Here is a 24,407-nt window from a genome sequence, read left to right on the forward strand (position 1 = left end):
GGCCAGTCTAGAAAAGGGGCCTGTAGAAAGCGGCTCCCTGGTCACCACCAAACTTGGCTTTCTTGGTCTCAATTTACTCCGCGTGCTAGGCCCCTCTCGGAGACTCAGGATCAGGGTCTGACGCCCTCGCACAGAGGCAGGACTCTAGGACCTAGGAGAGCCCTTTGGGAAATCCAGGTCCGCTGGACGCGGGCTCCCCCAGCTCAGGCTGTAGGTGAACGGACGGGCCGGTGTGGGGAGCACAGAACGCGGCGCCAGGGTCGGGGAAGGGCAGCCCAGATCTTCCAGCCCAGCCAATACCGCTCTACTGGGCACCCGCCGGTCTTTCGCAAAGTCCGCCGCCTGCCCGGTGGGGGCGTCAGGGGGAGACGCGGCCGAGCGCGCCCAGCAGGTGGCTGGGGGCGGGAGGCGGGGCGGGGCGGGCCCGGCTCGGCGGGGGCGGGAGGAGCCCCGGGTGGGGGCGGGGGGCGCGTACAGGAATGCGCGCCGCCCCCGCGCCGCCCCGCCCCGAGCATCCCGCGCCTACCGGGCCTCGCTGCAGGGCAGGCGTCATGGCCGCTTCGAGACAGCCCCAGGCTGCGGAGCTGCTGGCCGAGGCCCGCAGAGCTTTCCGGGAGGAGTTCGGGGCCGAGCCCGAGCTGGCGGTGTCGGCGCCCGGCCGGGTCAACCTGATCGGGGAGCACACGGACTACAACCAGGGCCTGGTGCTGCCCATGGTGAGGGGCCGGGAGGGGAACCCCGAGCCTCCCCCGAGGCAGGGCAGGCCTGCGGCGCGCGGGGAGGTGCCTAGTCCCTGCATGGATGCTGGGCGGCCGCACCGAACTTTAGCCAACCTCCCCGGAGTTTGGGGGACGAGCGCATGGGAGAGACCCGGGGAGGGGGAGTTTCCCACGTGGGAAGGGAGGAAGCGGGGGATCCGCGAGGAAGTAAGCTAGGAGGGGGTGTGCCGACGCCTCGTCGCTCGAGCCCGCCCTCTGTAGACTGACGATCCTCGCCATCAATCTGGGAGCCACCTCGACTTGGGCCCCGACGGAGCATGCGGAAGGGGACGCTTCGGGCTCTGTCTTCCAGGGGCCCCCGACTGCAGACTTGAGGAAGCTAGCCCTAGAGCTCCGGGCCCAGCCGGTTCAGTTTACAGACAGGAAACTGAGGCCCAGAGAGGGCTACTGATTTGCTCAAGGTCACAGAGCTGATTCTTCCTGGGGCAGCGATTAGAGCTGGGGCCCTTTTCACCTGGTGCAGCTTGGCAAGTGAGTGGGTTCCGCGCGCACCTGAGACTACTCCACGATGGCAAGGCATCAGCTGGAGCTCCTCTGACTCTCTTTGCCTTCCGAGCTCTCCTCCCCCTCGCCCCATAGCTGGGAGCCCGTGTTCAGGGCAGAGTCCAGGACTGCACGTCTGCTGCTCCCGCCCTGCCTCTGAAGACACAGAGGCAGGACCCAAGCCCCCAGGGCCAACTCAGCACTCTGGTTCTTCCCCGAAACACCCCCCATTCCTTTCCTGTTGAGCCTCCAAGGGACTGAAACCTCTCATTCTTCAGAACTTTAGTATGGGAGGGAGCCTCCTTCACTGGTCAGCGGGCAGAAGCTTTACATACTCCCTGTCTCTCCCGCCAGGCGCTGGAGCTTGTGACTGTGCTGGTGGGCAGCCCCCGGGCGGATGGCCTTGTCTCCCTCCTCACCACCTCGGAGGATGCTGATGAACCCCGGCGGCTGCAGTTTCCGCTGCCCACAGCCCAGAGGTCACTGGAGCCCGGAACCCCCCGCTGGGCCAACTATGTCAAGGGAGTGATTCAGCACTACCCAGGTATGGGGCTGAGGCCAGGGTCAAGTTTGCACTAGTACTAGGAGCACCACCTCTCAGCTACAAAGCTCCTTAGCTCATCTAGTCCCCCCCCCCCCCCCCGGTAGCTTGCAGGAGGAGGAGAGTATCCCCATTGTACAGATGATGAGACTGATGCCCAGAGAGGTTCCAGAACTTTCCCTCAACTGCCCATTAGATGATGGGAGGAGCCAGGATTCGAACCTCTAGCCTGCTGGCCTCCAGAGACCTAAACCAGGAGGAGAGCTAGGAAGACTGTGTGCCAGGTACCTCAGCTGCTGGTTAAGTAGCTTACCTTAGGAGGGTAGGATGAAGGGTGCTGGGCCCAAGGTGGCCTCTGACAATTGAGACCTGTCCCTGGAAGCAGCTTTCAGGCTGTCACCTCCCTTCATTGCTAAAATACTTGCCCTTTGCGGGCCTGTCGTCCCAGACGGACCAGCTCACCACCACCCGTTCTTTCCAGCTGCGCCCCTCCCTGGCTTCAGCGCAGTGGTGGTCAGCTCCGTGCCCCTGGGGGGTGGGCTGTCCAGCTCCGCGTCCCTGGAAGTGGCCACGTACACCTTCCTGCAGCAGCTCTGCCCAGGTACTTCCTAGATCCCAGCCCCCGATCCAGCCCTCCTCTGCTTGTCAGAGCTTCCCTCTGCTGTGCCTTCGGGAAGGGTGTGGGGAACCTCCCTGGAGTGTCACTGGAGCTCCCATGGCTCCCAACCCACACACCCCCTCCTGGGCCCTAGCCTCCCCAAGTTCCCCTGTGCCGCAGACTCGGGGTCCATAGCTGCCCGGGCTCAGGTGTGTCAGCGGGCCGAGCACAGCTTCGCAGGGGTGCCCTGTGGCATCATGGACCAGCTCATCGCACTGTTGGGGCAGAAAGGCCACGCGCTGCTCATTGACTGCAGGTCAGGGGCTCCCCTTGTACCCTCCCCCCCATCATCAGGAGCTTCTGGGTGGAGCAGGGCCCCCTGGCTGCCCCGTGTGGCACGCGGACCCTTGGGCTTGTCCTCTTCCTCACTCCAACTTAATGCCAGGTCCCTGGAGACAAGCCTGGTGCCGCTGTCAGAACCCAAGCTGGCCGTGCTCATCACCAACTCCAATGTCCGCCACTCCCTGGGCTCCAGCGAGTACCCGCTGCGGCGGCAGCAGTGCGAAGAGGTGGCCCGGGCGCTGGGCAAGGAGAGCCTTCGGGAGGTGCGGCTGGAGGAGCTAGAGGGTGAGAGCTGGCTGGGGGCCCTGAGGGGCAGCCGGGCCCTCCGTGTAGCCTTGACCTTGCCACGAACCCCTCATTTCCAGGGACCTCCGCTATGCTCTGCCTGCTCCCCCAACCTTGTAGACCCGCCAACCTCAGCAGGGCTGCTTGGAATCTTCATATTGTTTTCTCCTTTTTTTTTTTTTTTTTTTTTTAAAGATTTTATTTATTTGTTTGACAGAGAGATCACAAGTAGGCAGAGAGGCAGGCAGAGGGGCAGGGGGCGCAGGCTCCTTGCTGAGCAGAGAGCCCAATGCGGGTCTTGATCCTAGGATCCCGGGATCATGATCTGAGCCAAAGGCAGACACTTAACAACTGAGCCATCCAGGCGCCCTGTTTCTCTTTTTCTAACGTTATCTGAGAACTCTTACCTGGGCCGGCAGAGGCACGTCATCAGCAGGGCCTGTGAAAGCTACAGACAAGTTCGGCACATGAGTGTGCTGTAACGTGACCATTTGCTGACGATTGCACATGACGCCGTGACGATCAGTTTCATACATAAGTGTCTCCGTGTTCTCTCGGTATTTTCTTAGGATTGGATTCAGAGGAGTAGGATTGCAGAGTCCAAAGGTGCATGTATCTGAATGGTTCCTGGTACATGTGGCCGGGAAGATAGTATATTTGATAGTTTGAAGCTCAGGTCAACATCCCCTTGTTCTGCCATACCGTGTAGAGCAGAGGCTGTTACTACTCTGCGTGTTTTGGATGAGGCAGTGCTGAGCCTCGAAGTGGGCAGCTCGGCCCCCAGCCTGTACTCTCAGCTGCGGGCCAGGCTGCTGGCCTCGGGAGCCGCGCGCTCCCTGGCAGGGTGCAGGTGCCCCTTGCCGGGACGCTGGCCAGCCTTGTGGGACTGTCTTGTCCTTCTCCTTGGTGAACTGTCCCGTTCAGAACTGCCCCGCCTGCTCATTGTAGGTGACCTTGACGGAGGTTTTCATGCTGGAACACGTTGGGCATCCCTCCGCTCCACTGCACACCTTCCCCACCACTCGTGTGTGGGGGGGTCTTCCCTCCCTGGGGACCCCAGTGCTGCCTCTGCCTTCTGCAGAGTCCTGTGTAAAAAGGCCTTTGCCTGGTTCCTATGCCCTGCCTGGCTCCTCTCCTGCTTGGAAACACGGCCAGTTCTCTTCTCTTTGAAAATTGAACCTCTTTCCTGTGCCATAATGCTCATGGCTCACTTTGTTGTCTATGTTCACTTCTCAGTCCTCAGCCGCCGCCGCCGCCACCTGGGGTTGGGGCCTGCAGCCCGTTGCTCCCCCGGCTGGAGCCTCCCCCCATTTCCACCTCTGGTTCCGGAGCCTCCACCTGATTCCCAATGGAACTCTGCATCCATCCTCCCCAGAGGCTTCCCCTGCTGACTTCCCCTTGGTGGTTATTTCTCACCCTTGTCACTGCTATGCGAGACCTTGGTCACCTGTGTCCTTATGTCCCCTCTCCCATCTCTGTCCCTTCCATGCCTTCCTCCCCCCACACCATGGCTTTCTGAGGATTTAGCGGCTGCTGTCTGGCTCCTGGTGCCTGGGTCTCCCAGCTCGGCCTCTCTGCCCAAGGTGGTCGCTTTGGTCACCTAGTTCAACGCTAAACCCTTGCCTGTTCCCAAACCGCCGTGGCCCTCAGAATTCAGCAGCAAAGCCTTTGGCAGTCAGGGCTGACCCTACCGAATCGGCTTGCTCTCCCCACCTCCGCATGAACTGGCGAGGACAGCCCAATGCTGGTGTGCCCTGCAGCTTGATGTGTGCCTGGGCTGCCCCCCGGCTCCAGGGCCCCAGCCTCTCCAGTGGAGGCTCCACTGGTGCTCCAGCATGAGCGGCAGCGGGAGGACTTCTCCCGCTTGCACTACCGTGGGCTCCGGGAGGCAGCCGTGTGTTGCTCCTCAGCTTGGAAGCATCAAGGGTCTGGGGCTTCCCCTGCTGTTTACTGAGCACCCACTGTGCACCAGGCCCCCTGCTGGGAGGGGGGGCTCTCTGTGGGTTCTCTCAATGTTTGCTGCGCCCCCAAGTGACTTTTTTTTTTTAATTTAATTTATTTATTTGACAGAGATCACAAGTAGGCAGAGAGGCAGGCAGAGAGAGAGAGGAGGAAGCAGGCTCCCTGCTGAGCAGAGAGTGTGACGCAGGGCTTGATCCCAGGACCCTGAGATCATGACCTGAGCCAAAGGCAGAGGCTTTAACCCACTGAGCCACCTAGCCGCCCCCCCCCCCCAAGTGACATTTTATAGTCGGGGGGTGGGGGAGAGACTCCGAACCTGAGTCACCAACACAAAGTTCTGGGCACAGCTTTGTCCGAATGAGGTCTCCCAACTCGCAGCCCACCCCCAGGCCACCGCCTGGCGTCCCCATCCCCACATCGGTAGGGGCTCAGAGGTGGTGGGTGGCAGGTCCGTTGACCCCGTTCCCTCCCCAGCTGGCAGAGACCTGGTGAGCAAGGAAGGCTTCCGGCGTGCGCGGCACGTGGTCGGTGAGATTCGGCGCACAGCCCAGGCGGCAGCCGCCCTGAGCCGTGGGGACTACCGAGCCTTTGGCCGCCTCATGGTGGAGAGCCACCACTCGCTCAGGTGAGGACCCTGGGGTGCCCAGTGCCCAGTGCCCAGGGTGAGGCTAAGCCCTGGGAGGGGGCCATGCTAGGTCCTCCTGTCCTCCGTCCTCTCCACAGGGATGACTATGAGGTGAGCTGTCCTGAGCTGGACCAGCTCGTTGAGGCTGCGCTGTCTGCACCCGGGGTTTACGGCAGCCGCATGACTGGTGGTGGCTTTGGAGGCTGCACCGTGACCCTGCTGGAGGCCGCCTCCACCTCCCAAGCCATGCAGCACATACAGGTGGGCGGGCGCCGGCACGCAGAGGTAGGAGGGGTGGGTTCCCAGGGCCATGCTGTGCTGAGACCCCCACCTGCCTCTCCCGCAGGAGCAGTATGCTGGCACCGCCACCTTCTACCTCTCTCAGGCGGCCGATGGCGCCAAGGTGCTGCACTGGTGAGGCCTTCCCCGGGGATGGCACCCGGTGGGCATGGGGCCTGCCAGGCAGCAAGGCACAAAGCTCCAGGCCCCGGACACCTGCCCTCTGCATCTGGGTGCTCAATAAATTTGTGCCTCCCACCACTGACCCGCCTGCCTGCCTCTAGAGGTGGGTGTGTGCTTGGGTATCCAAGGAGCAACGTCGGAAGCACTTCCCCCGCGCTGTGCAGGCTTTCCCTGGGAGAACGACCGGGCAGGGCCAATCGGTAGCAAAATCTTTTATTAAGTGTGGAACAAAGCAGGGGCCTTGTCATGCTGGTTCCAGCTCTTTGGTTACGTGCAAATGGGCTTGGGCCTGGGGTAGGGGCGTTGCTGCCAGAAGGGCCTTCTGGGACCTCTGCGCCCTTTATTCCTCCCAGAGGACACCTTCCGTCCTCCGTAGCCAGAGGCAGTGGCCCTGTGGTCAGCATTTGGGTGTGCTGGGCCACGAGGAGTCCACGGGTGGAGGAGCCAAGCCAGAGCCAGAGAGAGGTGGCGGGGTGGGGGCCCAGGTTCCTGCACCCGGGTGGGTAAGGGTTGGGGGGCTCAGGTCTGGAAGAACTGTTGGTCCACCTGGGTGCTGAGCGTTCCACTGGTGGTCAGCGTCCGGCTCACAAACTCCTGGGTCACGTGGCGGGTAAGGGAGCCACCTGCTTCCAGGCGTTGGGTCCCTAGGCTCAGTCCATCTGCAGGGGAGGACGCACTGAAGGACTCTGCCTGGGGCCCCTGCCTCTCCTGCTCCGTGAGCTCCGTATCTCCCACTTCCCCGCAAGGAGAGCTGGATCCCCTGCCCAGTAACTCACCCAGTAGGAAGGGCTCGGTGGTACTGGTGTGGGTGGTGGTGATGCTACTGTACTCGCCTGGCAGTGAGTGTTGGAAGAGCCCAGCATGGCTGCCCAGTTGTGGGAAAGGGCCTGGCATGGGCAGATAGGCCAGTCAGAGATGAGGCCAAGAGAAGAGGTGGCCAGAGAAGGGGCAGGGGCTAAGAAGGGGTGAGGCAGCCTACCTCCATCCTGGGACTCAATGGTGATGATGCCCTCACGCTCTGGCCCGTAACCTTCGGTGGTCTTGGCCTGCACCTTGAACTTGTAGGGCACGTTCTCGCTGAGGCCCGGCACGGTCAGCCGGCTCTCAGGGCTGTCACCATCCACCAGGAACGTGGTGGCTGGCTCTGGACAGGGAACATGATGGCTTTAGCCTCTGCAGCTCCCTCTCCATCCCTCCCGTGGCCACCCCTGACCTGGGGGCAGGCAGTACCTCCTCCATGGGCCATCTCGCAGGTCACCAGGTAGCCAAGGATGTTCCCATCGGGCCTGCGTGGCCGCTCCCAGCTCAACTGCAGCGAGTCTGGGCTCAGGGCAGTAAACACCAGTGGGCCCGGGGCACTAGGTGTGCTCAAAGTGAAGGTGGAGCCTGGACATAGCAGAGCAAGGATGTCAGTGTCTGTGTCCGTAGGAGACCTCATGGAGGCAGCCACGCGGTGGGGAGGCAGCTCACCTGGCAGGGGGCAGAGTGGACTCTGGGGGTGCACCTGTGACTCAATGGTGATGACACCCTCGCGCTCTGGGCCCCAACCTTCTTGGCTCTGGGCCCGCACACGGAACACATAGGAATGGTTGGGCAGAAGGTCTTCCACCACCACTGACGTCTGGCTGGGGTTGGGGATGTTTAGGTGATACAGCTCTCCTGTGATGGGGGTGGGAGACAGGGGAGCAATATTATTCCCAGCCCCAGCCTGGTATGGTATGGTTGGTTGTTTAGGTTGTACACTATACAAGGGATAAGTGCAGTCTAAAATTCCACTATGTTTTGGCTGTTGATGGGCCCCGGGTCATGCTGCCGTGAGTTTGTCTTCCCAGGGAAGCCCCACTTCCCACCTCCCATGCCAGCAGAGGCTCTAGGTCCCCTAGGCCAGTGAAGCCTTGTTAGGCAAAACCTAGCAGAGGGAATAACCTGGAGAGAGGCCCAGGGAGGTGGATGAGAACTCCGGAGAGAGAAGGCCATGAAGGGCAGTGAGGAGCATGGAAGAGAGACTCCGAAAGTCTGGTGGGGATCATTAGCGTTTGAGGGATTTGGAGGGATTCCTATCCAGCTGGATGCTCCGAAGTGTCCCGACCCGGAGCTGAGCCTGGCAAGACATCACCCCCGCAGCCCCGGCAACAGCAGCTGTGCCTCACCGCCGTTCAGCAGCTGGTACTCCACGCTGTAACCCTGCAGCACCTGCTCGCACTGTGGCTCCTGCCAGCTCACTTTCAGAGATGTGGGTCCCAGGGCCGAGAACACCAGGCGGGTGGGTGTGTTGGGCACACCGGCAGCCAAGCGGGGGTCTGAAGATGGGAGGCCATGGTCAGTTTGTGGCGGGGCTCCCTGGGCGGGACCTCTGTCCCCTGACCTCCCTGGGCTGTCAGGTCTCTGCTCAGCACCCGCCTGGCAGCTCGCTCACCCTGCCACACCCTGGCCAGGCCACCCAGCCCCTCCCGCCCGTCTCAGAGTGGCTGTGGGCTCGAGGGTGAGCACCGTGAGATGGCCCTCCCCCACTGGCCTGGCGCCTCTCCTCCCCCAGCCCAGCGCCCCTGGAAGGACAGAGGCTGGATGAGGCATCAGCACTGATGGGGGTGGAATGGAGGGTGAGATGCTGGGTCTGGGCACGGGCACGGCTGCAATGAGCAGATGGATGACAGATGGAGCAGGACAGCTGTGGAGACACGGGGTGGCCACCCCTGTACTACCTGGGCGGATGGGCGCTGCTGGCTGCCCAGCCAGGATTATAGTGTCCCGTGAGTCCCCAGAGGGAGGGAACCCCTTCATCTGAGCCCGACTCAGGGCCCCCAGGGCCCAGGACAGCGGAAGCCTGCTCCTCCCCTCTTCCCAGATGGGAGGGAGGCCTGCGGCAGGACAAAACCAGAGTGAGCGCGCGGGAAGGGTGTGTTGGAGGACGGGCGGCGGGAACAGAACCCCAAGCCTGCTGGAGCTGGAAGAGAAGAGGGGTCCGGGGGAGACGCAGGGCTGGTGGCAGACACTCACTGTGGGAGGAGATGGAGGAGAGGGTAGAGTAGTCTCTGGGCAGCGTGGCGGAGTGGGAGTTCTCTGTGCGGGTCAGCGAGTGGTAGTCACGCGTGAGGGTGGAGGACGTGCTCAGCACCCGGTGCGGCAGGTGCGGGCTCAGGTGGGTGCCGTAGGCAGCGTTGGCCACAGTCATCCTGTGCAGGGAGTTGGCACTGCCCGGGAAGGCAAAGTCCATCCGCCCGTTCACCAGGTGCTCTGCAGGAGGAGAGCAGGGTCACGGGGACAGACCTGTACCAGACCCAGAGCCCCGTGGGACAGGCTACCCTGGGAATTCCTAGGATTACCTATGGGGGGTGGTTGGTGGTGGCGTAAAGAAACCCAGCCTTCCTTGGCCACCAGGGACAGAAGGTCTGTGTTCCTGGTGGGGTCCCAAGGGGCCACTCAGGCTTCTACAGCCCATGTCCTGCTGGTGTTCAGGATGCCAGTGTGGATAGTCTGAGGGTCGCTGACCCCAGCTAGGAGACCTTGTAGTTAGCCCTGCCTTGGGGGGTGGGGTGGCAAATGTCTGCCCTGTGTCCCTTCAGGCCTCTGAGGGGTCTCCTTGGGTACTACAGCCTGTCCCCTGGACACAACAGACTTATGAGGTCATACACTGCTGTGGGTGGTCCTGCTTTGAGGCCAGCCAAATGCCTGCCTTAGGGGTCCGTTGGCTCTGGGGGTCGTCCTGGCACAGCGGCACCTGCCCAGGCGGGCGGGGAGCCTTCCTGGGCAGCCTGGCTACAGGAGGCTCGGGCCAGGCCCAGGCAGCCAAGGAACGTGCCTAGCTGGGTGCGGGGTCGGGGCAGGCCGGGCAAGCCCGTCACCTCCAGGGGGCCTGGGTGTGGCGCCGCGGGCTAGGCCGCCACCCTCCCCGCCCGTGCCCGCGTCCGAGCGGTCGTCTGGGGGGCCGCGGGGCGGCTCGCCGTCGGAGGAGCGCCCGCTGCTGGCCGACAGGCGCGGGATGAGCTCCGGGGGCAGCCGCCACGTGATGCGCCGCAGGTCCAGCTCCTCCCCCAGCAGGGGCTCGAACTTCCAGCCGCCGCCTTGGGAACAACGAAGGGCCGCGTTGGCACCGCCAGCGGCTGCGGGCGGCTGCGGGAGGGGGCGCGGCGGGGCGGAGACCAGCGACGTGAGCCGGTCCTCGGGCTCTCCGGAATCCGAGTGTGCGGGAGGGGCGCGGGTGGTCGCGCAGCAGGCGATGGCCGGGACCCTCGGCCCCTGAGCGGAAGAGGAGCCCTTCCGTGGGAGCTGGGGCAGCCAGGGCTGCGGCTGGTGAGGCAAGACGCCCCCCGGGGTGGCGCTGGCTCTGTCACCAGCTCTGTCACCTCGGTTTCTTATCTGTGGACTGGAGAAAGTAACCTCTCCCCTGCCTGCCTCCCAGGGACAGTTCCAGAAGCCACAGAGTGCGTCCCAGGTAGAGTTAGGCCCTGAGTTTGGGCACCTGATTCATACCTGCTGCGCTTTCTCACAGCTTCAAAACCCCCACAACCTTTGGGCTTGGGTTCCTTAAGCCCAAGCTCAACCCTGCCAGGGCAAAGATGGAAGAGAGCAGGACTCCCGGAGGACTGTGACTGCTGGCATGGTATGACCGGCAGCAGAGCACTACAGATCAGAGCACTGCGGCACAGAGAGGGTGAGCAGTCCATCTGATGTCCCACAGCGGAGCTGCGCTCAAACTGAGTGCCAGGGAGGCCAGCCGAGGGCCCTTTATCCCACACTGCGGGGAGTCAGGGGGGAGGGCAGGGCAGGGGGCCATGCCTGCCACCTCCCACATGGCCTTGTCCCTGGGAGGTGGCCTGGATGACCTGAGTCCACGGCACAGCCTTCCAGGTGTGAGGCTGTGTTCCCGCATGGGCCTGTGTGTGTGGGTGCCTCTGCTCCCCGGCAAGTCTGTTGGCCTGTGCTTATACACAGATGTGTGCACAACTGCCTGTGGGCAACGCTGGCTTTGTCCCCTCTGTCCCCCATGCCAGCGGGGCACCTGCCAAGTGGCAGGCTCTGCCGATACCCGTGTGGAACCGAGAGGGGCTTCTGGTCTTGCTCTCTATGCCCGGTGGTCACTGGCCCCTTTGCTTTCTCTGGACACCAAGGACCGCCCCACCTCCTCCCCGAGACTTGCTGTCACGGATCCCAGACCCACTCACCAGTGTCATCGGAGACGCTAGGCCTCTGGCTGCCAGCAGGGGAGCGGAGAACGTCATCGCTGTACATGAGGAAGCTTTCGTAGTCTTCCCCGCACTGGGCGTCCACAATGGGGATGTCCGGGATGATGGGGACTGCAAGAGGGGGAGGGGTGAACCAGGGCCCCAGCCCTGGCCTCCCAGCTTCCTCTGTCCCGCCTGCCCCCCTCCTCTGCTCCCCGCCCCCACTCACTGGACATGGGTCGCTTGGGCTGGGTGGCCAGGTTGATGATGGCCTCCCGCTCTGGGCCCCAGCCTGCCCCATTGCGCGCCTTCACCGTGTAGCGGTATGGCTGGGACTCCCGAAGGTTCTCAATGAGCAGCGTCCGCTTCTTGGGACTGTCCACCAATACCTTCTTCATGGGCCCGATGGGTCCTGGGGCAGGGAGAGCGCCTCAGACGGGTCATTCTAGCTTCCTGCCTGGCCTAGCCCCGCTCTGATGCAGCAGCCCCCCGTGTGGGCTCTTTACTTCCCAGAGAGAGCACAGGAGACAAGCCGGGAGCAAGCAGCTGCGGGAATCCCGGGTCACGCCAAGCCCTGAGAACCTGGGCAAGACTGGTTTCAAGAAGTGTCACCGACTCAGAAGGGCTCATCCTTAAGTGGCAGAGCGAGGACAAGACTCAAGGTGGCTTCAATGTCACCTCTAGGATTGGCGCTGCGATGGCCCTGTGTCCAGGGCACCTCCACTGGACACATGTTTTGGCGGTGAAGGCGTAGGTGCCTCGTTGCCCACCGCCAGACCCCAGGTGCTGAGGACAGAGATGGCCCAACACCCACCACAGTTGCCATGGGGTCCCCTTACCCTAACCCACGAGCACCTAGAAGGGTGGACACACAGCCCTGGCAGAAAGGAGAACGTGACCCCCGTAGCTCAGGGCAAGTTCCGGGTTTAGGCCCAGGCCCAACCAAGAAGGGGTCTGCCGTGGGGTGGCTCAGTTGTTAGGTGTCTGCCTTCAGCTTAGGCCCTGATCCTGGGGTCCTGGGATCAAGCCTCGCATCGGGCTCCCGGCTCAACGGGAAGCCTGCTTCTCCCTCCCCCACTCCCCCTGCTTGTGTTCCCTCTCTTGCTGTGTCTATCTGTCAAATAAATACACAAAATCTTTAAAAAAAAAGAGAGAGAGAGAGAGAGAGAGAAAATAAAAAAGAAGGGGTCTGCCCTGCTGGAAGGCTTCTGGGAAACCAGAGAAGGCACAAAAGACGAGGCCAGAAAAGGTCCCCATCTCCAAAGAGGTCCAAAGGAGGCTTCTGGAAAATGATACCTCATAAGCTTGGTGTTGGCCCCTAGCAAACAACTGTGCTTTAAAAGAAATGGCTGGTGGAGGTCTCTCAGCCCGGAGGAGGTCTCTAGCTTCCAAGGTGGGCACTGTTTCTTGGCCCACCCCTCACATCCCTGTCAGCTAGAGGGAGAGAGGGAGAGGGGCACCCGCCAAAGTCCTGATGCCTTCGGCCAGGTGGGCCATCTGGTGCATTCCAGGACACAGCGGAGACCTCAGCAGGCTGAAGCCATGGCTGAAATCATCGGAAATGAGCTTTCGACAGGATACATATCAGTCCTGGGATTAGAGGCATAACAGTGTCTCTGTAATAGTGGTCATGGGTGGGTTAGAAACCCAGGATGCACCAAAGGTGGGACGCAGCTGGTGATGCCGTGTGTGGTCTGCTTGGCTGCTAAAGAGCAACAAATCTGACATCTGGAATGATCTCTCGGCTCTCCACCCTACTGGGCTGTGCCGGGAGTGCTGAGCCTGACCCGCGTTAAGGCCCAGAGGTCGTATGCGATGGTGAGCTCCCCGTCCCTGGGACGGACCAAGGAGAAGCGAGGGCACAAGGAGGAGGTCCCTGCACCAGGTGGCCGTGGAGCTGATTCCCCTCACTGCCTCGTCTTGGAAATTGGTGCGGTTACCCACCCTCCCCTCCCTTCCAGGCCGGGGAGGAAATAAACCATGCGGCCAAGTAAAATGTTACATAAGCTGGGCTAAAGTAATTGTTTATCTGAAACTCAGGGTATCCTCTATTTGCTAAATCTGGCAACTCTTCTTTGGCCAGTAGAACCATGCGAAAATGAGGCACCCTGATTCCCTGTATGGGAAGGCACCCCTGATCGGTCGACCTCACTGCACACCTGTCTCACGCCTCCTGTCCCCACCTGCCCTGTGTGCTTCTGCGCTTGGCCTTGGCACGGGGCCAGCCCAAACCTGACCGCAAACCTGACGATGCCTCAGGCAGCCATGGGGGCGGACCACAGGGATGCCATAACTTCCCTCCTGCTCTTTGTCCCCTCCCCTTCCTGCTGTCCCCAGGGGGTGGGGGGAGTGGGGGGGGTGGTTGGAGGGGTCCAGGTCCTTACGGTTGTCCTCGTTGACCAAGCCATAGCAGACCTCATAGGCCGTGATTTCACCGTTGGTCTCCGCGGGCTCAGCCCAGCTCAGCTGGGTCACGGTGGAGGAGACGACGTTGAAGGCCAGCCGCCCTGGCTCACTGGGTACTGGGGCAAGGGAGGGGGGCAGTACAGGTAGAAAGCTGTCAGCAGCAGCAGAGGGAGGGCCGGGTTCTGGGAGGTGCTGGGGGAGGGGGGCAGAGCCGGGCATCAGGGTAGTCGGGGACAGACACAGGTGGTGTGGCCTCACCTTCCTGGTGTGTGCGGCAGGACACCAAGGAGCTGTAGGGGCCCTCGCCCTGGGGCCCGTAGGCGCACACCTTCATCTCATAGTCGCAATACGGGTACAGGTTGGTGAGCTCTGCCGAGGGCACCTTGCTGTCAAGCAGGTGGGCTTCGGACTCAGGGTCACCCTGGATCCAATATTTGACCTGCCCCCGGGGGAGGAACGGGTCAGTGGGTAGCGGCAGTGGCCAGAGCTGCTCGTCCCTCCACGGACCTCCTGCTCTTATCGTCCCCTTTGAGCAGATGAGACACCGAGCGATTGGTGACTTGCCAGGTTCACACAACAGGGCTGGGACAGAACTGGGGTGTCTCCGGGGTGGGTCGAGGGGCCACATTCCGGGAAGGAGGGCAAATGTCTGAAAACGTCAGGGATGGGTCTTTCCTCTTCCCTGGGCAGATGGCGGTTCCCCCTGTCCCCGGTGGGCCAAGCATGCCCTCTCCACCACCTCAGGGGCCCTCTGGCCGCAGGTGGCTCACGTCCCCAGCGGATACCAGGCCTCCCCCTCCACACCCCTCTGCCTTCCACCTTACCCTGTACCCTGCTGGCTTGCCAGGAGGGGGTAGCCAGTTGAAGTGGATTTTCCGGGACCCGGCAGCCTTGGCGTTGGGGTTCTGTGGGGCGCCCAGGTCACCATGGTGAGGGAATGATGCCAGTGTCTGGCTTGTGAAGTTCCGGTCCAGTTCGTCTGTAGGGAGCCAAGCCTGAGCGGGGCAGCCAGCTCAGCCACCCCCTCTTTGATGGAGGCAAGAATCCACCCTCGCCGCCAGGGGGCTCTCCCCCACCCTTGCCCACCAGCACTCAGAGGACAGCTGTCCCCCCAGACCTGTATTTTTACTTGCCAAGACTGGCAGCCTCCGTGAAGAGGCCCCCCACCCCCAGCCCTCCCTCTGCACCTGCTTAACCACATCCCTGCCTCGGCGCACCTGGGTCCCCAATGGTGACGGTGGCTGAGTGGGGCTGGCCCAGCCGGGCCCCAAACTTGGGATTGGTGAGCTGAATGTGGAAGCGGCGGGTCTGGCGGCCCCGCAGGAGGGAGTCCATCTCCTGTAGCTCCAGGAGCTTCACCTGTAATTCCTTCCAGGTCTCCCCAGGTTGGAAGAGCAGCTCACCCTCTGCGGGGATGTAGTCCTGGGAGTGGGGTGGGGTTAGGGTCAGACGGGCCCTCCACCCCGATCTTGTATATCCGACAGAGACCACCCCACATGGACACGAAATGGCTTATGTTGCTACAGCACCTCCCTGCTCCCTCCAACCCGCCCCATGCATCAAGCACTCTACAAATACTAGCTCATTTGACCCCCACAGCTGTGAGTTGGAGCTACTACTGTCCCCCGTTCACAGATGGGGAACCGAGGCACACACAGGTGGAGAAACTTGCCCAAGTTTGCACAGGTAATTGTGGTAGAGCTGAGCTTTGAACCAAGACCCAGAGCTGGGGATGTGAACATACAGAGAGTCCCACACTGGCAGGCTCCACCCAGGGAGGAGGAACCCCTGCCCCCAAATGTAGCTCTGAAGTCTGGGATCCCACCAGGCCCCAGGCCTTGCCTTCTGGGTAGGATGCCTCCATCAGCTCCAGCTTTCTTCTTTCTTTTCTTTTCCTTTTTTTTTTTTTTTTTTTTTAAGCTTTTATTTATTTGAGAGAGAGAGCGAGAGAGAGCAGGGGTAGGGTCATAGGGAGAGGAAGAAGAAGACACCCTGTTGAGCAGGGAACCCGCCACGGGTCTCGATCCCAAGACCCTGAGACCATGACCTGACCCAAAGGCAGATGCTTAATTGACTGAGCCACCCAGGCACCCGTCCAGCTTTCTGCATTCAAAGCATCAGAACTCTCCTGAGTTTCTGGAACGCGAGTGTAGTAGAATGGGGCCATCAGCTGCAACTGGGGTGCGCTGTGACCACTAGGTGGCGCTGCAAACTAACATTTCAAGCCCCGGCCCAGCAGGGGGCAAATTCACGGAAATTTAAGGAAAGCAGGAGTTCCCTGCTAGAACATTTCCAAAGTCAAAGTCACAAAAGACAAAGCAGGAGAATTGTACCAAATTAAAAGAGTGGGGTGAGGGAAAGAGGTATCAAGGACATTGTGAGGACATGTGAACAAGGGGAGATCTGAATATGGACCGGTTATTAGATAATGCAACACTGTGAGCTTTCTTAAAGTTGGTAATGACAACGTTGTGTAGCATAGCCTTGTTCTCAGCAGGAGCCTTCATGCTTACTTTGAATAGTTCGTCAAACAAAATGAAATGGAACACAACTCTCTCTCCCTGGGTCTCTACAGTTACAGATAAGAGACCTACATCCACGCATAATTCTGTGTCTAGGTACGGGCATCTTGTAGGGAAGGAGAGAGAGAAAACCAGTATTAGTTGGCGACTCTCTGTAAAGGGTAAGTGGGTGCTGATTTTATTAGTCTTTTCTTTTCCCTGCAGGCTTGAAGTTTTTCAAAATAAAAAGTTGGGGAATAATAATAATGTATCTAAAAACACAGAAATACCAAGTATCTTTATAAAAGCACACAGGATTGCCAGAATCTCTTAAATAATACGGCGTATTCAGTAAAACTTACGGACCTACAATTCTTTGGAATTTTCACTGGGAGCACGAGAGTGGTGATGGGAACTGTTCTGGAGACTAAAAGGCAGAAGAGGGTGCGGCCAGCCTGCCGGAGCTGGAGCCCGTGCACATGCTCCCCTGCATTTGCCTAACAGGCCTGTGGGCCCAGGGAGACCACATTCTATTACTCGCTGAGTCAACTGCTGGTATAAATATTTTTAGCTTGTACATGTTGATAATAAATTCAGAAACACAAACCTGGAAGCCAACACAGCACATGCAACACCTGGGTTTGGTTCTTCCCAGAGACTCGGGCCCCGTGACAGAGGGCACCGGGCCAGGCACTCCCTGCCTTCAAGGGTTGCCTCTTGCTCCTGGCCCTGGGAGGGCCTGCCAGGCAAACTGAGACAGTTCCTTGGGGAGTCTGCCCAGGGGCCATGTGGCCTCTGATCCCACATCTAGAAGCCCAAAGCCCTGGGGGTGGTGGCTCAGTCGGTTAAGCATCAAACTCCTGATTTCGGCTCGGGTCATGACCTCAGGGTCCTGGGATCGAGCCCCGCATTGGGCTCCGTCCTTGGCACGGAGTCTGCTTGTCCCTCTCCCTCTGCCCCTCCTCACTGCTCATTCTCGCTCTCAAATAAATAAATAAATAAATAAATAAACAAACAAATAAAATCTTAAGGGGGAAAAAAAAGAAGCCTAAAGCCCCAGGATTGGGGCAGATAGAGAAGTCCATTTCAGTCTGAAGGGTCTGGCAGCCCTGAGACCCTTGATGGTTTGTTGGAAGGAGACATGAATGATCTAGATGTGTCGCTGGCAGTGATGGGGCCTCACTGACCTCAGGCACCACAGGCCCTTTCGGGGAGTGAGACACCGCTGCTGCCAAGTGGCCATGTCCTGCTCTCGCTGGGCACCGTGGAAACGCTACTGACCCCACAGTGGGGACTTACCCGGTTGCCCTGGGCCGTGTTGTCCTGCGTGCGGTAGGAGACCTGGGACTTGCCATTGTCCAGGATGCGCCGGATGACAGGAATGCGGGCCACTTGATCCCCGCCGCTGACCACGTACTCGGCCTTCTCAAAAGACACGACCCCGCTGGCTGCAAGGACCCAGGCAGCAGTCAGGGCGACCCGGCCGGCCGCGGCCCCTTCTCAACAACCACCTGCCCTCTGGCCCTGCCCAGCCCTCCTCATCCCACCGCCGTCTGGGGAGAGCAGAGCAAGGGAGTGGAAAATTCTTCCGGAGAAGAGCAAGGGGGCTGGAACAGAGTCGCACTGGCATCCTGGGTGTTCCAGGGCAGAGAAAGGAGGCCAGGCAGGGGCACAGCCAGAGAGGAGGCCCCGAGACCGAGCGCTGGGGCAGAGCAGGCCGGAGTCCTGTGTTTGCTGGAGCAGATGGGCAGGAGGGCTCAGGGGCCCAGCAGGCCCTCCGGATGCAGGGGGATGGTCATCAACACCCCGGGCTTCCCCGAGGAGCAGGTAGGGAAGACAACGAGAGCATCGCCTGTGCGGCGCCGTGTGTCCCCTCTGGACCGGCGTGGGTAAACCAACTCCCACAGCCCTTCCTGTCTGCTGTCCTGGCATCCTAGGGACATTCATTCAACCTCCGAGGTTCGGAGGCCAGAAGGGACGGGAGAACAGGAGGATGGACGTGGCAGCTTCAGGAGGACCCAGCACCCTATGACGGTTAGAACAGAAGCTCCCTCATGAGCGTCACGACCAGACACTGTGCAGCGATGAACAGACACATACGCCTCTCAGGAGCCTGATGCCCATTTTACAGATGGAGAAACCAAGGCTCACAGAGGTTAAGTGACTTGCCTAGGCGACATGGCCCCATTTCTGCTCAGACACCAGGAGGAACAGGGGTTCCCAGAGCCCCCTTTCTAAGCCCCCTGCTCCCTCTGCCCTGACCTACCTTGCTCCTTGATGATGGTGATGTTCACCAGGCGGCGGCCGAGGGTGGCGGTGCCCATGGGGACGTCGATGGCCTCCACCAGCAGCTGCTTCTCGTCGTCGTCCTCAGGCCGGATGAAGAGGGGTACCCGCACGTCTACGAGCTCCACGCCCTCCTGGAACTCCACCATGCCCCGGGCATCTGGGTGGGTGTTGGCGGGGGGCAGTCAGATAGCGGCCGGGGGGCCCCAGCGGGGTAGGAGGCCCAAGGGAGCGGTGCGGGGAGCCTGCCCACCTACCCTGGTCTGCCGTGATGGTATAGTATCCTGGGGCCACCTTGAGCTCATGGAAGGACCCCTGTTCCACGTGCTTCTCTGTCAGCTTCAGCAGGGCCTGCTTGGCGGAGCGGGGCGCCATCAGCACCGTGTCCACGATGGTGTGGTCCTGCCTGGGGCGGGGGCGGGGACAGGCAGTTAGGTGGGGATGTCAGGCCAGCCACGATGCTGGCACTTGCCCCTGCCTGTCCTCTCCCCAGCGTGGGACAAGAAGCCTGGCAGCAAAAGGTGCGGGGTCTTTGGAACCCGGCCGTCCTGGTGGCCCAGGCTGGTCCGCCACCTCACCCTGAGCCTCAGTCGAGCCACTCTGCCCCCTGGAGCCTCAGGGTCCTCATCTACGAAGTGGGGCCTCTCCCTAGACCCTCCCAGCCACCCCCCTTTAGGCAGGCTCTCAGGAGCAGATGCAGGACAGAAAAGATGCTATGGTTATGGGCGCTGGAGTCAGACAGGCTGGGCTCAAATCCGGGCTCTAGTTCTCAGTAACCAGGTAACTGGGGGCAGGACACTTGAACTGGGGTTGCCCCACCTGTGTGCCTTCAACTCACTTTTTCCCGGCGTTGGGCTGCTGCCTGTGGGGGACCAAGAGGGGGCTGTGAGCCGCACAGTGTGGGGGTGCAGCCATGCCCTGCTTGGGGGGTGTCCCCTAGAGTGGGAGGCTTGGGCAGCTCCCCCCACTCTCCCTGGGCCCCCAGGACCCACCGGAACTTGGTCTGCTGGAGCTTGTGTGAGTCTGTGATCTGTCGGTACACCTCATTCAGCTGCCGGGCAAGGAAAGGCATGAGGCTGGGGCCCTGGGTAAGCCTCCCTACTCAGAGCCATCCAGGCCCAATGGGCATGGTTGGCCAGGGACATGCACAGGGGCCTGCACATTGCCTTGTCCCCTTCTGGAAACATTCATAGGATGACCCCAGGCCGGGCACATATTCAAGGAAGCCCCTCTTTCCTCTTTCCTACTTGGAAAAATCCAGGTTCCACAGCAGCTTTGCCTCTGCTCTCCCTCTCCCGGGATCACACCCGTGCCCAGAGATCAGCTTTTCTGGCCCTTACATTCTCCTCCACCTCCTGGCGCAGCTGGTTACACTCTCGCGTGTCAGGCTTCAGCAGGTTCTCAGTGCAAAGGCGGGCGAGGCGCAGGGACAGCCCATAGGGCACTAGGGACAGGCAGGGATGGGGGTCATCAGCCCCCCGCGTGGCAGGCACCCTGGGAGACCCTCCATGCTAAGATGGTGGGGGGCGGGGGGGCCGCGGGCCGAGATCCTGAGGTCCAGAGCCCCATCAGGAAGGGTCAAAGCCAAGCCCCTGTGTGCACCCAACACCCAGAGAGAACAGGAATGCTGTGACTGGAACCCTGGGACGGTGGGGAATGGGCCCCGGGCCCCAAGCCCCAGGGACACTGCCGGGAGCCACGGTGCCAAGCTCCCATCCTCACCCAGCTCTGTGGGGTTGGTGCTGGAGGTGTGGCTGGCAAAGCCAGGCCGCTGCACATTGTTGGTGATTTTCCATCGGACCATGTCCCGTCCCTTGAGGTTCCCACTGCGAAGCATGGGCGTGTCCAGGTGGTCCGAGGCCATCAGGTTCTCCCGCAGCATGTAGTGGTCCTCCTTGAAGCCTACGATGTGACCTGCGGGACGGGGTCCTCCACATGGGGCCTCCCCCTAGACCCTCCCCACCACACCCACTCTGGATGGGACCCCAGACCACCTGCCTCTGTTCCAGACTCAGCCCCTACTTCCCTTCGACCCTATCCAGGAGAAGGAGCGGTCAGAGCCCTTGCCACCACCGCAGGTGCTGGGCCATTACCTCGGTTGCAGCAAGGGAGAAGTGCCAGGCAAGCCTAGAAGACAGGGTGGGGGGGTGGATAAGGGCTGGGACAGCTGCCTCGGCCCACGGAAGCCCCTCCAGGTACCCTCCTCTCCATGCCAATGGTCCAGTGGGGCAACAGTGCCTTCCCCAGACACCAGGATATCACAGAAGTTGAAGGGGTCTAGGTGTGGAGCATACTGAGTGAGTACAGAGGGTGATGGGGGCAGAGGATTCTCAAAGTTTGTGCCACGGGACCCTGGTCCTGCCAGAATGTCTCTTAAGTAAAGGATCTATGATCAAATCCATTGGAGAAGCACTGATGTCATTCCCCATGCCACTCTTAGTGTTTCGCTATGCATATAGCTAGATCAAAGGCTCTGAGATGTCCTGCAGAGAAGAAGCCTCTTTCTCAAATGTACTTGATCGTAGATGTCTTTTTCTCTGTAATATACATTAATATCCCACAATCCTGGGGCTACTACACGGTGTCTTCTCTGTTCCTACAATTCAAGTATTCTGTGCTGGGCCCTGCTCCATGCTTTCCTGCCTTTTTAGCTCTTCTGACCGGTGAGACTATCAGCTCCTGGCGGGCAAGGCCCTCTCTTCCCTGTCGGCTCCCATGGCCCTTCACACGTGCCTGACCTGAGAGCAAGTCGTCTCAGGTCCCGGCCACTGATGGTTGGCAGAGGCAAAGGGCTGGGGTGGGGGAGGCCACTAGAGCTAGGCAGAAGACGTGAGCTCACCTGGCCTCTGTCACCTATGAGGACCTTGGTGGGGTGGGGCCCTCAGGTGAGTGGTGCCCCTGGGGGGAGGTGGGACCCTGGTGGGAGGTGGGAACCTGGTGGGGGATGGGAACTCTGGCGGGGGTGGGGACCCTGGCTGGGGTAAGTGGGGACCCTGGCAGGGGATGGGGCCCCTCATGGGGGATGGGAACCCCTGGGTTAGTGGGGACCCGGTGGGGGGTGGGGCCCCTAAGGTGAGCAGGGCCCCCTGCGGGGGGCGGGCCCGAGGAGCCCCCACCTTGCAGCAGGCGCAGTACTTCCAGCACAGCAGCAGCAGCAGCGCCAGGAGCGGCAGGAGGAAGAGGAGGAGAGGGATGAGCCACCAGAAGGACCTGGGTGGGCAGTCTGTGGAGGCAGGAGAGGAAGAGAAGGAGGGGGGCACTGCCCACTCCCCACTGGAGCCTGCCAGGCCACCCGCCGGCCCCGGCTGCCAGCTCACCCTTCTTCTTGTGCACCAGGACGGTGCTGTTGGGCCCGGGGGCGCCGTCGCCCTCCACCGTGTAGCTGTACGTGCAGTCGTCCTCTTCGTCCCGGAAGGAGCAGTGCTCCACCACCTCCTCTGCTGTGCCCGTGGACAGTGAGCAGGGCACCCCAGGCATGGGGAGGCGTTCTCCACCCTGGGGCCCACCGTGCCCACTGTGGTGGGGAGGCCCCTTCCCGGGGAGGAGAACGCAAGGTCCGGAGCACAGAGCCAGGCCGAGCTGGGGCGCTGCCCTGTCCTTGCCCAGGAGCATCTAAAGGCTGCCAGTCTGTGCCCCCTCCTCCCCATCCTGGGCATCACTCAGGAACCTGGCTTCTAGAATGTTTATCTGACCCAGAGGAGAAGAGACTGTACGCCCCCCTGGGCCAGTTATGTGCCTCTACTGTGTTCAGATCCCAGCCTGGCTATCTGCCTCCCGCCTAAGCCAGGTTCCCCCTCCCTGGACTCTTCGGTCCCCACTCAGCTGGGCTTCCTGCCAGGGTCTGTGGGTCCTGTCTGCGTTCTGTGACCTCACCCCAGTCTTCAATTGCTTCCCTCGCTCTGGTCTGCATGACTTCAACCTGGATTGTGAGCCCTCTGCCCAGCGCCACCGCCCTGCCCAGCTGAGTGACACCCCCTACCCATCGGACGCCCTCTGCCTAGGTTATTAGCAGCCCCGTCCTCAACTCTGCCTCACACCTGTCTTGAGCTCATCCACCATCTTGACCTTGAAGCTGCACTCCTCGCACATATGGCCCTTCTTCTCACCAGTGCCCCAGGCTTGGCACTGCACACAGGAGCGCAGGTCCTCGCAGAGGCCCAGGCGTATCTGGGTGGGAGAGGAGGGGAGATGGGGACTGTGGCTCCCTTAGCCTAACTCACACCCCTGGCCGGCTCCTCTGTCATCAGGCTCGGCGCCTCCTGTTGGCCCTGCCCGGTGCCTCAGTTTCCCATGCCCACACCCCAGTGATCTGGGCCTCACCGCTGAGTAGTTGATCTCACAGATGGTGTCCGTGTAGAGCGACTGCTGATTGCAGTGGCAGCGGCCACACTCGCAGTAGCCACGCCCGTTACAGATGCCCTAGAACAAGAGGAGGCCCTGGTGAGGCACCAGTGCTCCCATCCCTGCCCGAGAGGGCGGGTGATTCTGGCTACGGTCCCTTCTGCCACCCTGCCCTCCCTCCTCATGCCCCCGCCTACCCCGCTGCTGTCAATGCAGGTGGCATTGCTGAGAGGGCAGTCACAGCTCAAGCCTGTCCAGCCAGGCTCACACGCACACTGGCCCATGGAGCAGCGTCCCCGGTCTGCAGAGAGTGGGGAGGGAGAGGAGAGGAGAGCCACATTCACTCCTGCAGTCCACGCTGCCCCTCTGCCCAGGAGGGCCTGTGGCTGCTCAGCCCGAGCTGGGATTTCTCCAGTCGGAGGCTGATCCCTCTCTTCCTCACTTTCTTGGAATCTCCTTCCCGCCATCTCTCTGATTCCATTCTGTCTTCTACTTTCCGCTCTACAGCCAGAGTCATTATCCCAAAACACAAATCCAATTGTGTGCCTCTCTGGTTTAAGAACGCCTAACGAGTTCTGGCCAATGCAATAAGATTAAAAAAAAAAAAATAGAAATAGAACGTGGAAGTATTGGAAAGGAAGAAATAAAACTTCCATTATTTCAAATGTTAGGAACAAGGGGTGCCTGGCTGGCTCAGTCAGTGAAGTGTGGGACTCTTGATCTCAGGGTTGGAAGTTCAAGCCCCACGTTGGGTGTAGAGATTACTTAAAAATAAAATCTTAAAATATATTAGGGACATGTTGCAAAATAGCAAAAAGAACCTGCAGATAAGTTACTAAGTTTTATAAGTGTTTAAAAAATTTTTCTAAGTTATAATGCCCTTTTTTTTGTTTTAAGATTTCATTTGAAAGCGAGACAGAGCAGGGAACCCAACACAGGACTCCATGCCAGGACCCGAGATCATGACCTGAGCCAAAGGCAGATGCTTAACTGACTGAGCCACTGAGGTGCCCCATTCATAAGTGATTTTACCAAAGTGGCTGGATACAAGATTAACATACAAATAGCTTGAAAATGAAGTCAAACCCTCCAATAACTCCCTTTTTGCCGAAGGATGAAGTCTACTATCCTTAAACCAGAATAAGCATTGATTAACCACAGCCTGCAGGCCAAATCCAACTCACTACCTACTTCTGCTGAAGTTTTATTGGAATGGAGCCACATTCACTTGTTAATATATCGTCTATCGCTGCTTTCTGCTACAGTGGCAGAGCTGAGTAGTCGTGGCGGAGACCATAGAGCTCATAAAGCCAAAAGTATTTCCTTTCTGGCCCTTTAAGAAAAGTTGGGACCCGGCTAGAACTGGAACCCACAGCCCCGCATTCTGGTCCTGCCTCCTTCTCCAGCAGCCTCTACCTCCCCTCGTCTCCCACAGCTCTGTCTGTGCCAAATGTCTGCCTTCCTCCAGATACAGCCAGTTCTCCTTTCCTTTCTTTGAACCCACTCCCACGTGGAGGACTGAAGGGGAAACATGACAGACAAAGGCAAGAAGGGAGGAGAGGTAGGAAAGCAAGGGCTTGACCTCCAGGGGCAAGAAGATGGCTGGGGCTAAGTAAGCATGTGAGGGCTGGATT

General features: G+C 60.4%; 2 protein-coding genes across 8 annotated transcripts in view; one reads left to right on the forward strand and one right to left on the reverse strand.

The window, feature by feature from the left end:
• Positions 1-492: 492 nt before the first annotated feature.
• GALK1 (galactokinase 1) lies at positions 493-6,159 on the forward strand. Its single transcript, XM_059378950.1, has 8 exons — positions 493-716; positions 1,617-1,806; positions 2,285-2,404; positions 2,582-2,717; positions 2,847-3,028; positions 5,465-5,615; positions 5,714-5,876; positions 5,962-6,159. Exons 1-8 carry the CDS (start codon positions 552-554, stop codon positions 6,031-6,033), a joined length of 1,179 nt encoding a protein of 392 aa, XP_059234933.1. The 5' UTR covers positions 493-551; the 3' UTR covers positions 6,034-6,159.
• Positions 6,160-6,274: 115 nt separating this feature from the next.
• ITGB4 (integrin subunit beta 4) overlaps positions 6,275-24,407 on the reverse strand; it is a 29,863-nt gene continuing 11,730 nt past the window's right edge. Inside the window, exons 14-41 of one of the 7 annotated variants that reach the window (XM_059378948.1) lie at positions 22,971-23,074; positions 22,753-22,851; positions 22,470-22,599; positions 21,750-21,872; positions 21,549-21,655; positions 20,526-20,559; positions 20,155-20,346; positions 19,773-19,876; positions 19,425-19,483; positions 19,271-19,294; positions 18,690-18,838; positions 18,413-18,592; positions 17,446-17,594; positions 14,863-15,067; positions 14,470-14,624; positions 13,904-14,084; positions 13,624-13,761; positions 11,469-11,651; positions 11,240-11,371; positions 9,920-10,138; positions 9,075-9,311; positions 8,780-8,935; positions 8,228-8,377; positions 7,548-7,736; positions 7,308-7,463; positions 7,057-7,221; positions 6,854-6,964; positions 6,275-6,736 (exon numbers count right to left, since the gene is read on the reverse strand). In XM_059378948.1, coding sequence (XP_059234931.1) covers positions 6,597-6,736; positions 6,854-6,964; positions 7,057-7,221; positions 7,308-7,463; positions 7,548-7,736; positions 8,228-8,377; positions 8,780-8,935; positions 9,075-9,311; positions 9,920-10,138; positions 11,240-11,371; positions 11,469-11,651; positions 13,624-13,761; positions 13,904-14,084; positions 14,470-14,624; positions 14,863-15,067; positions 17,446-17,594; positions 18,413-18,592; positions 18,690-18,838; positions 19,271-19,294; positions 19,425-19,483; positions 19,773-19,876; positions 20,155-20,346; positions 20,526-20,559; positions 21,549-21,655; positions 21,750-21,872; positions 22,470-22,599; positions 22,753-22,851; positions 22,971-23,074 — 3,971 coding nt within the window. In that variant the 3' untranslated portion in view covers positions 6,275-6,596. The remainder of the gene's footprint in view (positions 6,737-6,853; positions 6,965-7,056; positions 7,222-7,307; positions 7,464-7,547; positions 7,737-8,227; positions 8,378-8,779; positions 8,936-9,074; positions 9,312-9,919; positions 10,139-11,239; positions 11,372-11,468; positions 11,652-13,623; positions 13,762-13,903; positions 14,085-14,469; positions 14,625-14,862; positions 15,068-17,445; positions 17,595-18,412; positions 18,593-18,689; positions 18,839-19,270; positions 19,295-19,424; positions 19,484-19,772; positions 19,877-20,154; positions 20,347-20,525; positions 20,560-21,548; positions 21,656-21,749; positions 21,873-22,469; positions 22,600-22,752; positions 22,852-22,970; positions 23,075-24,407) is intronic. The other 6 variants (XM_059378943.1, XM_059378946.1, XM_059378945.1 and 3 more) reach the window with 6 other exon arrangements.

Source organism: Mustela nigripes, chromosome 16 (genome assembly GCF_022355385.1).
Source record: "Mustela nigripes isolate SB6536 chromosome 16, MUSNIG.SB6536, whole genome shotgun sequence".
In the NCBI taxonomy this organism is placed as follows: domain Eukaryota; kingdom Metazoa; phylum Chordata; class Mammalia; order Carnivora; family Mustelidae; genus Mustela; species Mustela nigripes.

Excerpts from the sequence above, each read along its gene's own strand:
- GALK1 (XM_059378950.1), top strand. The coding sequence starts at position 552 with ATGGCCGCTTCGAGACAGCCCCAGGCTGCGGAGCTGCTGGCCGAGGCC. Across the intron at positions 717-1,616 it reads AGGGCCTGGTGCTGCCCATG|GCGCTGGAGCTTGTGACTGT; the intron begins GTGAGGGGCCGG and ends CTCTCCCGCCAG. Across the intron at positions 5,877-5,961 it reads AAGCCATGCAGCACATACAG|GAGCAGTATGCTGGCACCGC; the intron begins GTGGGCGGGCGC and ends CCTCTCCCGCAG.